At 37.7% G+C, this 15524-nt stretch overlaps 1 protein-coding gene across 1 annotated transcript; it reads right to left on the reverse strand.

Moving 5' to 3' along the window:
• Nucleotides 1-4977: 4977 nt before the first annotated feature.
• Nucleotides 4978-15316, reverse strand: LOC128710052 (homeotic protein antennapedia-like). Its single transcript, XM_053805091.1, has 3 exons — nucleotides 14804-15316; nucleotides 14265-14478; nucleotides 4978-5225 (listed from the first exon to the last, which is right to left on the reverse strand). The coding sequence occupies exons 1-3, from the start codon at nucleotides 15314-15316 to the stop codon at nucleotides 4978-4980; spliced, it is 975 nt and encodes a 324-aa protein (XP_053661066.1).
• Between the last annotated feature and the right edge of the window lie 208 nt (nucleotides 15317-15524).

A 15524-nucleotide genomic window follows, 5' to 3' on the forward strand; every position in this document is an offset into this window, starting at 1 on the left:
AATTATTTTGTATTATAGAAAATACATAGTAACATTTTTTCTCAACGACATTGATGGATTGGAACGAACGAAAAGCGAAAAACTGAAAATGTCATTCGGATTAATGCTGTTGGGGCTGAGTGTATATTTTATATTATGCTCCTCGATTTCCAAAGGACCATCCACGTCCAACGGTGCATGGAAGTGTAACGATAGGCGATGGTAAATGGGAATCACGCAGAAATGATGAGCGCACAAAATACATAAGTCTGGAAACTAAGTTGGTTTGCTATGCTTGCGTTCCTTACGCCCAAAGCTCATTTTCCCATACCTTAGATTCCGAATTAGAACTTCCATCAACGAACAAGTGAAGTTGGACCATTCGTTTGTTGGTTTTGTACCGAGATCCATTACGTTTTATTACATTTTTGTCCTTAGACAATTTCACGATATCAATGTAACATTTATGTATTTTACCACAAAGGTATAATATACGCATATTGATATCGATGCACAATGCGAATGTTATGGCTTAAAGCAAAAAATAAACTTTGGTGCGTATTGGAATAAAGTTTTAACTTAAGTTTATGTATTTTAACATCTTCTTAATAAATTCAATACATTCTTATAATGTTCAAATCGTTCATAAGAGTAAACTATGCGCATAGGAATCACAATGCGAAACAGGCACATACTTTGAATGGTGAATTTTATTTGACTTTTGTAGACAGTACTTTAGCAAAGCATGTTCTTTATTTGTGATATCATCTTAGTTGTCTTTTACGTAAGATGATTGGTAAACAACAAGTGCAGTATTGGAGTGTGGTTTAAAGCAAGTGGTTTTAGACTTTTAGTTTAAACATGGACCATGAAATTTTGTTCTTTTCCATGGGAATATATAAATCCTCAATTGTTTTTCAGGCGCAATGAAATGTTTGCTTAATGAGTTTGGCAAAAAGTGGCTGTTCTGGGATTTAAAATGATGCGAATGTCGTTTTTTCAACGAATAAGTTGTGTCATTTTCCGCCACGAATTTAACAGAGGATTCAGTGAAATTCGTATGCTCCAGCCAACGAAAGTTATTATTACAAAGTGAAAAGTTGTGCTTTTTTTTTATTCCCTTGTGGAGGTGAACTGTACTGGTGCCAGAGTGTGGTTAGCCTAGAATAGTAATACTCGTAGTAAAATTTTCCATAATTCCCTTTGCAACTCGTGCAAAGTTAGTCGTATGATAATATCATGATTTGCTGATTCAATGTACCTCAGATACGGTTTCAAAATATTACTTGAGAAGCATTTAAAGCAGCGTGGATATTATAATTTTATAGGTTACTTACCTTTTTTCTAATATTTCCTGCCAAGTTCCTAGTGAAATCAAACTTTGCTGTTTGAATGCGCTTGCACACTTCAGCCGCTATTAAAACACGATAAAAAATATTCGAATACACTCAACGACACGCACGCCAGAGCACTTTCAAAAGACGCAAGATGTGGCAAAAGATGAAGACGAAATGAGTAAAATAGATTCTTTTGCAGTTTTTTCGAATACATCTGATCATGGCGAAATATTTCAGGCGCTGAAATATTTCGTAATGGCTTCTTCTTTTATCGAGCGCGCGCGGAGGCTCTTCATCTTTGTTTGACGCAAAATAGGCGTGGTAAAGTGTGTCGCACCTGCGCGGTAGGCGTGGCTCGACGAAACGTGGCACTATACGGTCGACGAAAGGTTAGTCTATTTTATTTTCTGGCTTTAAAAAGTGGGTTTTTGTTTTTCTCATTTATTACTTTCTGTCTTCTTGTCTTAGCTGTATGTACAAATTTAGTTACATATTTGTTGGTTTGCTCTTTGTTTCACTTGTTTCTCGTGATAAAGTTCTTCGGAATCACGATTTGGGACATACATCTGCAGTTACCGTTTCATTGAGTTTTGAATTGTCACCGTGAAGTTTTGCGCGAACTTCTAATCGGTTGTCCATTTGTGTCAGCAATAACTGAATTACCGAAATTCCTACTAGCAGGTTTGCTGTCTTTGCTCTTATGCTAAACCATACGCACCATAATACGCACATCTCATTACGTACGGCACACCAACAGCGTTTCTTCGCCTATTCCAGAGATAAACGTGGCAGCTGCTCCCTCAGCATTACAGAAAAATAATTTGGGCGACTTTGTAACATCCTTCTGCACCTTCTGCTTCTTTTTACAGATATATTCAAAAGTTGTTCCGTTAGGATTTGTGATTTCTGTCATTTTAAATATTTCTCTGAGAGGTGCTACCACAATCATCTCGTAGTCACTTGTGCGCTTAGAGTGACATAATTCATCTGACAAACAATAGAATAAACCATTCGCAAAACACTTGTCTTTCACTAGATTTTGTCCCGGCCAATCAGCAGCTCGCTATTTGTTTTAATTTTATAATTACACTGTCCCTTATAGGCTAACGGTCTCGGTTTAGTTGTATAGGTTTTTGTGTGTTCTCGCATCGACACATTTCATCTATCTCAAATTATATGCCATCAAATCTTACGTAGCTTAGACAAATGTATTTATAAGTTACTATCATTCACTTCTGTATGAAGTCCTGCTCCTGCTACATTCAATGTGTGTATCATCGTTTACGTATTTTCGTTTCAGCAGAAATAGTTTCCAGGATGTTTGAATCCTTCGATAAATTATTGATTACAACGAGATTACCTTTGTGTGTCAACAGGCGACTCCTACCATGGCTTTCCTAGTAGTTCTGCTGCTTGACCAGGCAGCCAGCAAAGTGTTTTACAATCCATAATATCACAACAAAAGAAATTCTTCTCGTATCTGTAGCTTCTTGTAAAGTACTTGCGTATACAAGTACCGTACCATTGATCTTGTAAACGCAATTATTTGAATAAAATGTCCGAGAGTAATCGAATGTTTGTGTGTACTGTACACACCGTCTAAATAGTGGCTGAATATTTTTGTAAAAAATCGTATACAACGTTCTCGCGCTTCCATGCTACGTCACTGGCGTCGTTTTTTTGTCGTTCTGTTTTACCATGATACACTTTATTAGCAGTATTTTATTTAGTAGTGCATTCATCAATGATGCACCTACTCCTCGTAGGAGGAGTATTGACCAGATTCTATTTACCTAAACTATTCTGTTTTACCACTGGGAGTTCGTTCTTATGTCACTGCGGATAATTAAATCGGATCGGATCTGGTTTAGCAACTGTTTGAAATGAACCCTCTCTACTCGTCAATTTTAGTGTGTAGTGACTCAGCTATGATTGTGGTTGAAAAAAGGGAGCTGAGCAATGCAGAATAATAAATTACGACACACCATCGGTCGATCTTCCTACCTGTATCAATAACATTAACACGATCAATGAAACTAAACAATAAAATGAACGTTATTGCAACATTATCGTACAGTTTACAACAGAAGGGTGCGTTAATGGTTGTCAACTACAATGAAAACTATGATGCGGAGGATAAAATGAGCTTACAAAACAAAATTATTCTATTGACTTTGGCATGAGTTCGGTTTGGGTGCTTCTTGTTTTGAAATGTGTGGGCATTTTCGTTCTCCCTTCTATGCATGTATGTGGAACATCATGGAACTCGAGAGAGTAATACAACATATATCTAACGCATTACGTTACATATTTTACAACAGACCAATTTGTAGCGCTTCCACCAACGATGTTAGTTTCTGTGAGTGACACATTTTATACCTGCCCAGCGATCACCAACCGGTTAGCACTATGGGTGATTGATGGCGTTGATTTTTTCTTCTTGTTATGCACCTGTACGGTTTGATCTTCGAATTTAGAAACGTTTCGATGAAATTCTGCAATGAACATCCTTGACGAGGATCAATGTTTTTGGTTATACAAGTGCGATACTGATATCAGCGCAAAACACACACTCACACATTTAAAATCCAATGCTGGTATAGTGGCATCTCTCACATGTACGGCCAATCGGTTTTTGTTTCGGAAAATGAGATAGTGTGCGTTTTTTTCCGGATATAAATTTTACGTATTGTACAGTTGTCATTCTCAAGCATTATCGGATAGTTGTATACATTTGTAGTTTGTTTTGTTTGATTACATTTTTGTGTGGATTGCAACTTGTTAAATGAAACAAGACGCAAAAGAAAACTGTATTTCTCTTAGAGAAGTGGTTTACTGTCCTTAGCGCAATTTTGTACATTCATATGCTTCAACCCAATCGTAAATGTTTTGTTTATTCTCTAGTTCGATCATTCTTTGCACATCCCTGTGAGACGGTTTTTCTACGCATCGATTTAATTTAAACATCATCATGAAAGCAAACTCTCTATGGTGGGCAAACTGTTGTCGATAGCTGACTGCCTTGCATTTGCACACAGTTCCTTCAATTGTGTACGCCCTACTTGTAACAGTTTTAGCTTTACTTCTAAGTCGCATTATTACGGCTCTCAGGCCATTTTAATTCTTTACTTTTGGGAATCAATGCTTACGTTCAGTGTTATGTTTGTCTTTAAAATTAAGTTTGAGGTCACATAAGTTGTTTTTGTTACATCGCTGTTTGACATTCCTAATTAGTTTGTCTGCTTCAAATACAATTGATTGATCGCCACACGCTCTCCTATATAGGATTACTTTATGTGATGCTTACATTTGCTAGTACAACAAGATTGTTAATGTTTCAGATAGGTTTGAATTACGAAACCATAGCCACTGGTAATGGAAAAAAATGGTTCAATAAAGTGTCCGCAATGATGGTTAAACTAACGAATTTCGCAATGAAAAGATAATGAATGCACACTTAAAACACACACCATTCTAAGTCCAGGCCGCTGTGAAGACTTAAATGTTTGATCCTTGATCGTTATTTCAATAATGCAGGAACTCGAGTTCTTGAATCGGCTAGCACGTGGACACAAGGTACCCCGAAGTTGTGTTCGGTTTTTGCAGGAAAGTAATTACTACAGCATTAAAGGATGTTCGTTTGTTAGAGATCGTGTAGGTTTTAGGCCGGAGACTGCGGTGGTGTCATATCATTCTCATCACCCGAACCCGGTTCACCTTTGGTTTTGTTCTCTTTTTTCCACTTCATTCGTCGGTTCTGAAACCAGATCTTGATTTGACGCTCAGTCAAACATAGTGCATGGGCGATCTCAATCCTTCGTCGTCGCGTTAAGTAGCGATTGAAGTGAAACTCTTTCTCCAGCTCCAACGTTTGATAGCGCGTGTATGTCTGGCGCCCACGCTTCCGTTCTGAAAAGAAAATGAAAAATGTATTGTAAATTATTGCATCAAAGCGTGAGAGGACTAAAGGAAATCATCAATTTTATGATACATAATTCTATTACGATCTAGTATAGTAAATTGCCAATTGTTGAACACCTAAGGAAACAACGAACATATGTCATGTGTGCGGGACAGATCGAACCACTATTTTCATGTATTGTCTATTTGTAGTGTCCACCATTTTCCTTAAAACAATACTAGGTATATTTGATTTAGGCCTAAAAATATTGTTTAATCTCAAAAACATCAAGTTCTCGAATGTTAGTGAGAACTTAGGAGTAACTCTAGAAAGAAATAGGGTCTATAATGTTTCTTCGATTCAGCTATTGAACAGTGGGCGTCATAGTGTCTATCATACATACAGTCACAGTACTATCGTTATTCGTAGGATTTCATTCAAAATACACCGTTGAGATGGTACTTAGGGTACATAAAATAATCCTTATTGCGTAATGCAGAGCGGTTAACTGCTTAACCTTAAAAATCCAACCATTTTTACCAGTGCTGTTATAAATATATTCATCGGTATTAAAGAAATCGAATAAGTCACCCGATTATGAAATTAGTAAACAGAAATCCTAAATACATTAGGAAAAAATTATAACTTGCATTACTGTTTTCTAAATATTTAGAAATAAGGCAATTTAAACACGGTGTGCAATAATTTGCTGGTGTCCAATAATTGTCAGTTTACCCTTCCAGGTTTTTGGTTTAAAAATGCGGTATAGTGTTTCTCAAACAATCGCCTTCACTAAACAAATAAGAGATGTGTAATGTAGACTGTGTACAGTGTCAGTCAGGCAGCATTGCTGCAATTGGCTATAATGGCTAGCCTCCATAATGGTGCAATGAAGGAAAAGACCACCTCGTATTGATTCGCTCATAATGACATTATAATTACAACCAGTTCGGTTCAGTGCTTCACGTTGGAAAAGATGGGAATCATTTTGTTTCAACAAACTACGAAACGGGCGCACATGTCAGAGGATCCGGGGATCGTAAAGGGCAAATATTGATTGTGGCAACGTAATATATAGTCATTGGATTAAGGCAAAAATGTACAGAGTTCTTATTGGAAACTTAATACTAGCATCGAGTACATAAAGCGAGTTATAACTAAATGTCTCGTAAGTGAAATATTTTGAAATAACGAAAAATAGCCATGACCGAATAGTACGTTAAACCACATATAAAAAGAAGCAATAGATAACTAACTAAACAGCCTAAAATTGTATAGAACATCACAAACGCCTCAAATTCAGCTACATTGAGGAATTATGGTGATGGTTTACAATATTTTGAGAGTGCTCAATACTTATAAGCACATGAGTTTATATGTTCGGACCATTTCATTGATGACATGGACTTTTAGAGTTAATGTGGAAACCTTATTTCTACAATTGCTGTGGGATTTGGCCAATTTGTGCTAAAATCTATTTTTTATTTTTGGCGAAATCATCCTCCAGTTCATGCCTGCTGCTTCTGGCTTTACTAATGTTATGTTAACCTATCGAAAAATAAACATGTTGAAAAGCAAAAAAATAACAGTTGTAAAACCGATATTTTCCATTTTACAACCGGTTTCATTTATGTATATTTACTGATAGCTGGTTCATCCATCCTACTAATTGACGATTTGCACTATTCAATGTTGTATATGTATATATATACAGTGATTCGAAGCAAGACAGTCCCTAAAAAAAAACATCTACCATACGATGGAAAACTAAATCCCTCATCATGTCCAGCACAAACTTTTATTTTATGCATTAGTATAAGATCCTGTTTTTTGTACTTTTTGTTCTTCTAAACTGTATCTTTTCCGTAATCATAGTGATGGAGCGGTGTGGCTTGAGCAACGGAAGAAACGTGCGAAGCGTATTTTCGATTAGCCTCAAATTCCGAAACCGTTCCTGGGCGTCAGGAGAAATTGAAAGAAAACACAAGATGCTTCTTTCTCAGCGTGGAATTTCACTAGTAGCCAACGAAGAAAGAATGGAGAAAGATCGGTTGCGCTTGGTGATGGCGGTGGTCATGTTCCTGCTCCAGTCAGCTGTCAAATCTTTTGATATGGGTGCATCAACTAGAACCGTTTCGAGCGTTGGGATCTGTGCGTGCGCGTCCTTAGAATAACGAACATCGATAGGGCACTTTGCCATGAGCCCAAGGCTTGTACTGCCGAAGGTGCTTATTATTCATCTCTTGTACGCAGCTTTCTTTCACAGGATGTACGTGGAAGAAAAATGCTGGTTTTCGAAATCCTTGAATTTTTTCTTTCTGTGTTTCGGGGTCTCGCTTCCAAAAGGCTCTAACCTGTCAGGTTTGAAAAGGGGACTTTTTTCTTCCTTTTTGGGGATGGGTTCGTTGGATCAGGGGATCAGTATTGTACAATCAAAGCAAAAAGTTTATAAACGAAACTTAAAAAAGACACTGTGCAACATTAACTGTTCTGTGTAGTATCTATTGAGATGAATTTGAGCATGTCCCAAAACGGAAAGGTTGCTACCAACCTGTACCAAACCCCCTTTTGTTAGCACAAGACTATGTTGACAAAAGAGATTTGGAAGCATATTGTTTAATTTTGAAACTGTGACTCGCAAAACACATGCTGATAAAACAATATGTTTGAGATGGTAAAGTAGCTCATTCAAGATTCGATGATTATTTCTTTTTTCTAACAATAGTGGATTCAAAAGTAAATCACGCCACTACAGCATTCATACCATGTTAGCGATAGCAATAGAATCCTGTAAGAGCAACTAGAGAATAATTACAGAGGGTTGCTGCATTAATCGCAGTGAATGAGTGAATAACGCAGGAGCAGCTTACTGAGCGAAATTCGCTCAGAAAAAAAAAGAAATTAGGGAGGAATTCAATAGACGTGTAAAGGGGAATTTCAAACGAAGTATTGAATCAATTGCAGTAAACTGAGGGAAAGTGTGTGCTTTTGTACTGGTTTTAAGATCAGCAAATCATCATTGAGGAAGGGAATATTAAAAAAGAAAAAGGCGAAAAACAAAACCTACCAACCATCAACATCCACCAAACTACGGAACGCTGGCAGCGTACCGAGCAAGAAATGAATATTTAATAACATCATAATCGAGGACAGGAGAGGAACCGTTTTGCCTGACACGGGCATTAACTTTGTTATTTAGCTACATGCTGCGCTGGTCCCATGGAAATCACGTACGGGTAATTAAAAGCGTATTAACCACTGAGTGGATACCCAGACACGAGGTTAACCGTAACTGAATTTAAGAAACAAACCAGCTGTACATTTGTTTTGAACTGTGTAAGTGTAGTATCTGCTATAGACCTATTGAGAATGGTCTTATATTTGTCCATTGCAACAAGTGCACCAATCAAACATACCCAAAATACCCAAAAATAAGTTACTTTCAAACACCTCGAAGGTTATTTAACACTACAAAAACCTACAAGTAATATTGATCATAAATAACAATATTAAATAATAATAAATAATAAGTATTACGCATTTGGAACAACTCTTGCTTTTGCGCTTAGACCAGACTTGTTAAAATAATAAAATGAAGTAGCGATATAGTCATGTTATGATTAGTAATACCTCATGCTATAATGAAAACGAATATGCATCGGCGTGAAATTGACTAAATTTCAAGCAAGTCGCAAAGAACAAGAGTCCACTTAATCATGGCATGTATTCCATATTGTTTTCGCAGTTGTACAATTCATGATGCTGAAAGGTCGAAGAAGCCCTTTCCTAACCATGGTCTTTCTGGTGTTAACTGAAATAAGTAATATGTTTCAACGTTCGATTCTTGTTTATAATCTATCTTAAAAATACACCTTATTATACGTATTTTTAAGATAGATTACAAATAACAATAATACGACAGATGAGTGTATTATTTACAAACTTCTCAGGTAAATTTAGTTTCCACAGTTTACTTGTTATTATCAATTGATGCACTTGAAATAAAATAAATTTTAATGCAATTGTGGTTTCAAACATAACAAATAAGAAGACATTAACAGACATAAGTATAGTGAATTACTCACTAGACAATGGTTTAGTGCATCCGCCGACGTTCCACGTGTCGACATGTGCCAGAAAAGTATTGAAAAGCCATGATACCACAGTTTAAAGAGTGAAAAAGTGTTCAAGCTAACTCAAATTTGTTGCTGCCCTTATGTTGAGGTTTGAAGTACTCCTTAACGGAAGAGATAGTCATCAATAATAAATTTCAATCTCAATTTCATCTGGGACTTTTTAACAGCTTTAAAGAGTATAGAATGTGTTCAGTATAGGTTTAGAGTAATAGAATCATTTCCATCACATAATACCGATTTTGTTAAGGAAAATGTTAAACCACCATATGATGTTGATATTATTTTACTTTAAATTTGTGTTTTATCCAATTGATTATGCTATGTAACTTAACTTTGTAGGAATGCAACTCATTTTTGTATCAATGAGTGCAATTCTTCCTAATGTAACGCATAAAGGATTACGCAATACTGTGATAAGTGCTTGGTATTATTTATCACAGCCAACTGGTTAGAGCTTAATTGCAGCGCACCTTTTTCATTCCAGGCTGTTGTCTTAAACAAAGTTGATATGTATGTAAACAATTCGAGAAACCATTTTTAATCAGATCACATTGATCCCACAAAAAGAATAATGATAACATTCGATTTGATTCCGATCACAATGAAGTTGACCTCCAATCAGGCGTTGCTCAATGCATAGATAGATTGTGTAGCATATCCATTTTTTCACACCTTTACAATAACAGATATGGGATGATACTTGAAATTTCACGTGATACCGCAGAAAGTTATGAAGGATGTATTCTATTTAGGTATTTCATTCCTCATAAGAAATAGTAGCGGTATTGATACACAAGGATTTTATGGAAAATCTTTCACCCAGGGAAACGAGCATTGAAAATGGAAAACAGCTCTCAAAAACATTCACAGCATCACTTTTCTTTGCTGAGTGTTCTTTTTCGTCTTCGACACTGCGAGGTACACACCTTGAAGTGTGACAGTGAAAAATATCGATAAGTGTGCGAGCCTTCTAGGCTTCTGGCTCGGTAACGAAGAATAAGCTTACACTGCATAGGAAAGATCGGACACAATTTCTTCCTTCTCTGCTGTACGTAATCTTATAGGAAGTAGTTGATACCCTTAGGCTTTGGTTTCATTGTAAGTGAAATTCCATATCCACGCCCGTTCTTCGGCATGAATGCATGCATGGAAAACCAAGTGACGCTTCACGCACACGCTTCCACACGCATACGCATGGTCTTTTTTTTCGTCCATAATCGACGCTCTTGGTGGCATTTATCAACATCGGAAACACAATCAAAAGCGATTTTTCATCAAACTTCCTCCTACGCACAGGAAGGAATCGGCTTTACCACCGGATCTTGTTTGCTGCTCTCGGTTCAATGCTAGTAGCTGATGAGCTAAGAAAACTCATGCCATCATGGTGCCCAGTATCGAAGAAAATCGTTTCCGTTAGCGAAGGAAAAGACTAGCGCTCGGAATGTTGATCACATTTGGAAGGAAAATGAATTATTTATACAAGTCAAGTGCTCACTTTGTTGTGCTTTGAGATTTTGTGCGCACTCGCTCACGATATCCAAAGGTGGAAAAGATGCCGAGTAATGATCCTGTGAACGGATAGCTCGTCCTAGCTACCTACCATCAGTCGCAGTACATCGAACATTGTTCAGCCGCTTGATTGCTTAGGCTTGAGCTGATGGGTTTTTAAGACTTTCCGTCTGAAGATTTCTTCCTTGCGCTTGTACAGCGTATGGAAGCGACCTGGTCACTTTTGGAGCTGGAGAGTAATCATTTGCATTGTTTTGCTCCATCGTGTCCAAAGGTAAGCCTACAACGAATGGTTGGGATTATTTCATGACTGTTTTCGAAACGTTCAACTTAACACTTTCCGAACTCAACGTGTACGAATCATTATCGTACCTGGAACAGTCTATTCCATTCATAAGTATCTAAATTGGTTAGATCATATAGAACAGAATATGTTTCACAAATGCTACATGAGCTAGGGTCGTTTTTGCGTGGGTTTTAACAATTCTACACTTGGCTTGGCTTGGGTTAAGAAATTTCTAAAGCATTTTTTTGCATGTGCAAACGTCAAGTGATTTGCGATACGTAGAGCTGTAAATTACGCCATAAATTCGTAACGAAAGTGAAAACGCAAATTCGGAAAGACATCCCACACGCAAGATCTACACCCTTGTCAATTTTGTCACCCTGAAAGGAAACGCCAAAACAGAAGGTAAGCGAGACAAATTCCTCAATTGAAGACCCAAATGAAAATGCCGAACTGCATACCAAATCGGTACAGCGTGTAGTATGCAAAACGCTCAACAGCAGGGGAAAATCGGTGCATTACCAAACGCAAATCTGGGTTAGAAATTAGCTTCAAACTGGTAACAGTAGAGCACACATCATGAGGCATGGGTTAGCGCAGCATGTCAGAGAAAACTGTCTGACGTCCAGCAGTGCTGGTAGACGCAATAAAATTGTAAGAATGTCCTACGATCACATAAGCGAAAGTGACCGAATATTACCCGAGGAACAATAACCCAATTGCATCCTGCTGGTTTTGTTGGAAAGGATTTGGACAAGGAAGAAGCAGGACAATTTCGATGCTGTTTCAGATTTGATCATTGGTTTTAAGAACATGAAGTATTGTATTGTAACGTATTGTTACAGTTTGTACGTTTACTTCTTATGTTTTGTAAAAAATACGTATAGCTTAAACATCATCACCTGAAATGACACCGACATCGTGGTATTTCACCTTATGTTGTGTGTTATTACGCAACATTGTTATAAAATTTAAGCTAAAGGTGATTTTCTTAACGTCAAGCAAATTTTTTTTACTAGCTAGGCTAGAATTAGCATGGACTTATTCGGATATATAATGTTTTCGTGGCATTGATTATAAATTTATATCTTTTTACGCCATTGGTATTAGTAGATCATACCTGGCATAAAGTCGTACAGTGGTTTAATTTTTGAAGGGGGCTGTGTAAAATGCTGCGAAATTCGATCAAGATCCTATCATGGACAAAATTTTCCAGCATGTGTGGCTATTTTCATTTAATTTGTTAAAAAACGAATTTTCTACAGATTTGATCCTTTCAACTTCAACCGTACTCGTATACGATAAAATAGGTCTCTTTTGCAGGTCTCATTGATCTGCTTTTCTCACATTGGTGATTGGTCACGAAATGTTTAACTGTTGATTTTTATGAAATTAAGTTGACCGGATACCATAGGTGTGAATTTTAAACAAAAGGTGATATTTGTGTAATATGATGTACTTAAAAATGAATTCAAAAATACAATGAATCAGCTGTTTCAGCATTGCCAGGAAACAAAATGGCTCGATCTTTAAAATCCTTCAGCAAACCACGACTTTCTTGCAAGCAAACTCCATTTTATTATTGAAGTTTCTACATCAATTTCCAAACATGTGTAGCTACTGAGCGACTTGCTAGCATGATTAATGTTGGAATTATTTGTTTCATTACAGGCCGATCCGCTCCTCCCTTCATGTACCTTTGCATCCAATAACGACACTAGGAAACGAGAATTATCATTAATGTATTTAGAGTGTACCGCCGCAATGAAATTAAAACCTGTCAATCAAAAACCATCAGTGGTTCCACAACAAAATACATAATAACTACTTCGGTACGCATTCGCACGGCCTAATGATGATCTGCTTTCTTGGCAGTTCGTGGCCGAAGAAGATGGACGATTGTGAAGCATAAAATTAAAAAATCATTAGGAAGCCATTTTGACGCAATACGTTTGACGCTTACACACACGACCAACGGACTGGTTTGATGATTGAGCTAAAAATTGGCTGCGGCTAGATCGCGCACAATGGCCCTCGGCCAAAGCCAAACCGGAGGGCTAGCGCTTAGTAATCGAAAAATAATTTCACCGATTACCTGTTGACGCTCACCACTTTCCCCCAAATGTGCCGAAGTTTAGTGTACACTTCGTTATTTGTGTGAACGCAATGGGAGACGTGTAAGTAAAACACAACCTTTTGTGTACATGATATTTGCGATTATAGAAATTATTGGTTACACAAAAACACCAAAACGAGGCAGGAATGAGGAAACTATCTTCCACCTTCAACCCTGACCTAACACTTCAATAATGTTTAGCATAAGGCGTTTTTACCTTTCTGTTGAAAATTGTTGCCACCGGCGCAGCACGTAGCATAAAACACCATTAAAATAATATTAAAGTGTAAAGGTGCAAATATCTTTCATGCTCACCGCGCATTCAAAATTTGAAATACCACAACAGCAGGTTTCGACAAAAAGAAAGGAAATAAAACAAATCATAAGCGAACTGAGAAAAGTAAAACGTTTCTTCAACAAACAGATAGAACGAAAGATGCTTCCCAAACAGCCGGTGGAATCTGTGGGCAAAAGTGGAACTGAACCGCGTGCATGAAATGAAAGGAAATTAAAATTAATGTCGTTTCATCAATCTCGAAGGCCAGTTATTCTTGGGAGCTATTTATGTGTGCCTCACATTTTGAATAATTCGTTGTCAAAAAAACGGGGGATACAATTTTAGTTATGGTGGAACACATTTTCTATGACTTTTACTGTGTTTTTTCTCGTAATTGATTTCAGGGCAGTTTACGTTCACTACAATGCATGAAAGCTTTGAAAATTTAAATAAGATCTAAAACACAATCATACAGCGAAACTGAATCCAATTGGCTCATATTGGTTCAGTTTTGTATGCATATTTTTTAGTAAAACAATACAGTCGTTTGGTTCAAGTACATCCGTAAATATTTTCAATGTGTTATTATCTAACTTGTGTGATAATATCGTTTTCTAAAATGTAACAGTTAAACATAAGCATTTTATACAACACAATAAAGCATAGTGCTTAATAGTTAGTTCGTTTTTGCAAAGTAATGTATCCCGGGTTAGAATGGCTTACCAAATTGACTCCTCATCCAAGGATACAGCGGTGACTGAAGACCGGAGCTAGCGTTCTGACTGTTTGGCGGAGCTTGTTGTCCTTGGTGTAGCTGAGGAGGTTGCTGATGCATCATATTTGGCGGTTGCTGAGGAACACCCGGCGGACCGCCCCCAGTGTTCGTATACATTCCCATATGCTGTGGATTTTGATGTACTTGCTCGGGATAACAATCCTGGGAAATCAAATTGCAAATTAGAATGAGTTACGAATGAATGGTAACGAATATTGGTTGCGCTACTTTTTGCCACTTTAGCTATTGTAGTACACGAATAAGTTAGACTAAGAAATGTTAGCTGCAGGTTATTGTGAAGCAATTTGAGTCTCCGCAGCACAATGTTAAGCCGATGTATTTGAAATTTGAATAACACAAGATATCATAGTACTTGTGCAATCCAAGAATCAAGTTTGAATCTGTTACAGTGTGATATAACTTATGTTTGTGAATCAAATGTAGCGGAATTGAATTTAATATTACACGATTCAATACAATCATTTACCTGTCCTTGCGAATGGCCCATGTGATGTTGAGGTATTGTCATTTGTGCTGTGCCCATGTGATGCCCCATCTGCTCCAGCGGTGGAGACCCATTTTCTGTGCCGTACGTTCCAAGACCAGGTGGGCCGTTGCCAACGGCAGCCTGCAATTTACAGCTCGCATAAACGATGGGTTGCTGTTGTTGGGGTTGTACTTGCGTCTGCTGTAAAGGATTGCCGTTCGTCTGAGGAGGTATCACGCCACCCACCTGACTCGATGGACTATCTGCCCGCGCGTACCCTGCCGGGTCCATCGTCTGTTGATAGTAACCCATCCGATCGTACGGAGGAAACCGCGGATATGGTGGCATATTTGCCTGGTTCGCGTGGGTTTGGTTATGATGGTTGTACATCTGTTGACTCGTGTCCAGACCGTCCACACCCGTCCCCGGGTAGTGGCCGTGCATGTCTGAGTTCATATAGGAATTGGTGAAGTATGATGTCATGCTTTCACAGTTATTTGTACTCATAGTCATGGTGAATGGTTAGCTTTTGTCTTTGGATTGATCTAACTGATCTATAGAAGCTTGCAAGAGAATATGACAATTACGATGAGTTGGCCAAACAGATTAGCTTCGTTGGCTTTTCCAGTTGTGTTTGTTCTGGCTCCGAGAGATGATTATCATACATTCAATAATTTCGTGTGGAATTAGATGTTTAGCTTCCGCTTCTCTCGATTGGTAG

This window comes from Anopheles marshallii, chromosome 2, assembly GCF_943734725.1.
Source record: "Anopheles marshallii chromosome 2, idAnoMarsDA_429_01, whole genome shotgun sequence".
NCBI lineage: Eukaryota > Metazoa > Arthropoda > Insecta > Diptera > Culicidae > Anopheles > Anopheles marshallii.

What these genes read in the sequence shown, in the direction of transcription:
- LOC128710052 (XM_053805091.1), bottom strand. Translation starts at nt 15,316, where the DNA reads ATGACTATGAGTACAAATAACTGTGAAAGCATGACATCATACTTCACC. An exon ending in TGGGCCATTCGCAAGGACAG is followed by an intron (nt 14,479 to 14,803) that starts GTAAATGATTGT and finishes TTGATTTCCCAG; the next exon opens with GATTGTTATCCCGAGCAAGT. An exon ending in TTGGATGAGGAGTCAATTTG is followed by an intron (nt 5,226 to 14,264) that starts GTAAGCCATTCT and finishes TTTTCTTTTCAG; the next exon opens with AACGGAAGCGTGGGCGCCAG.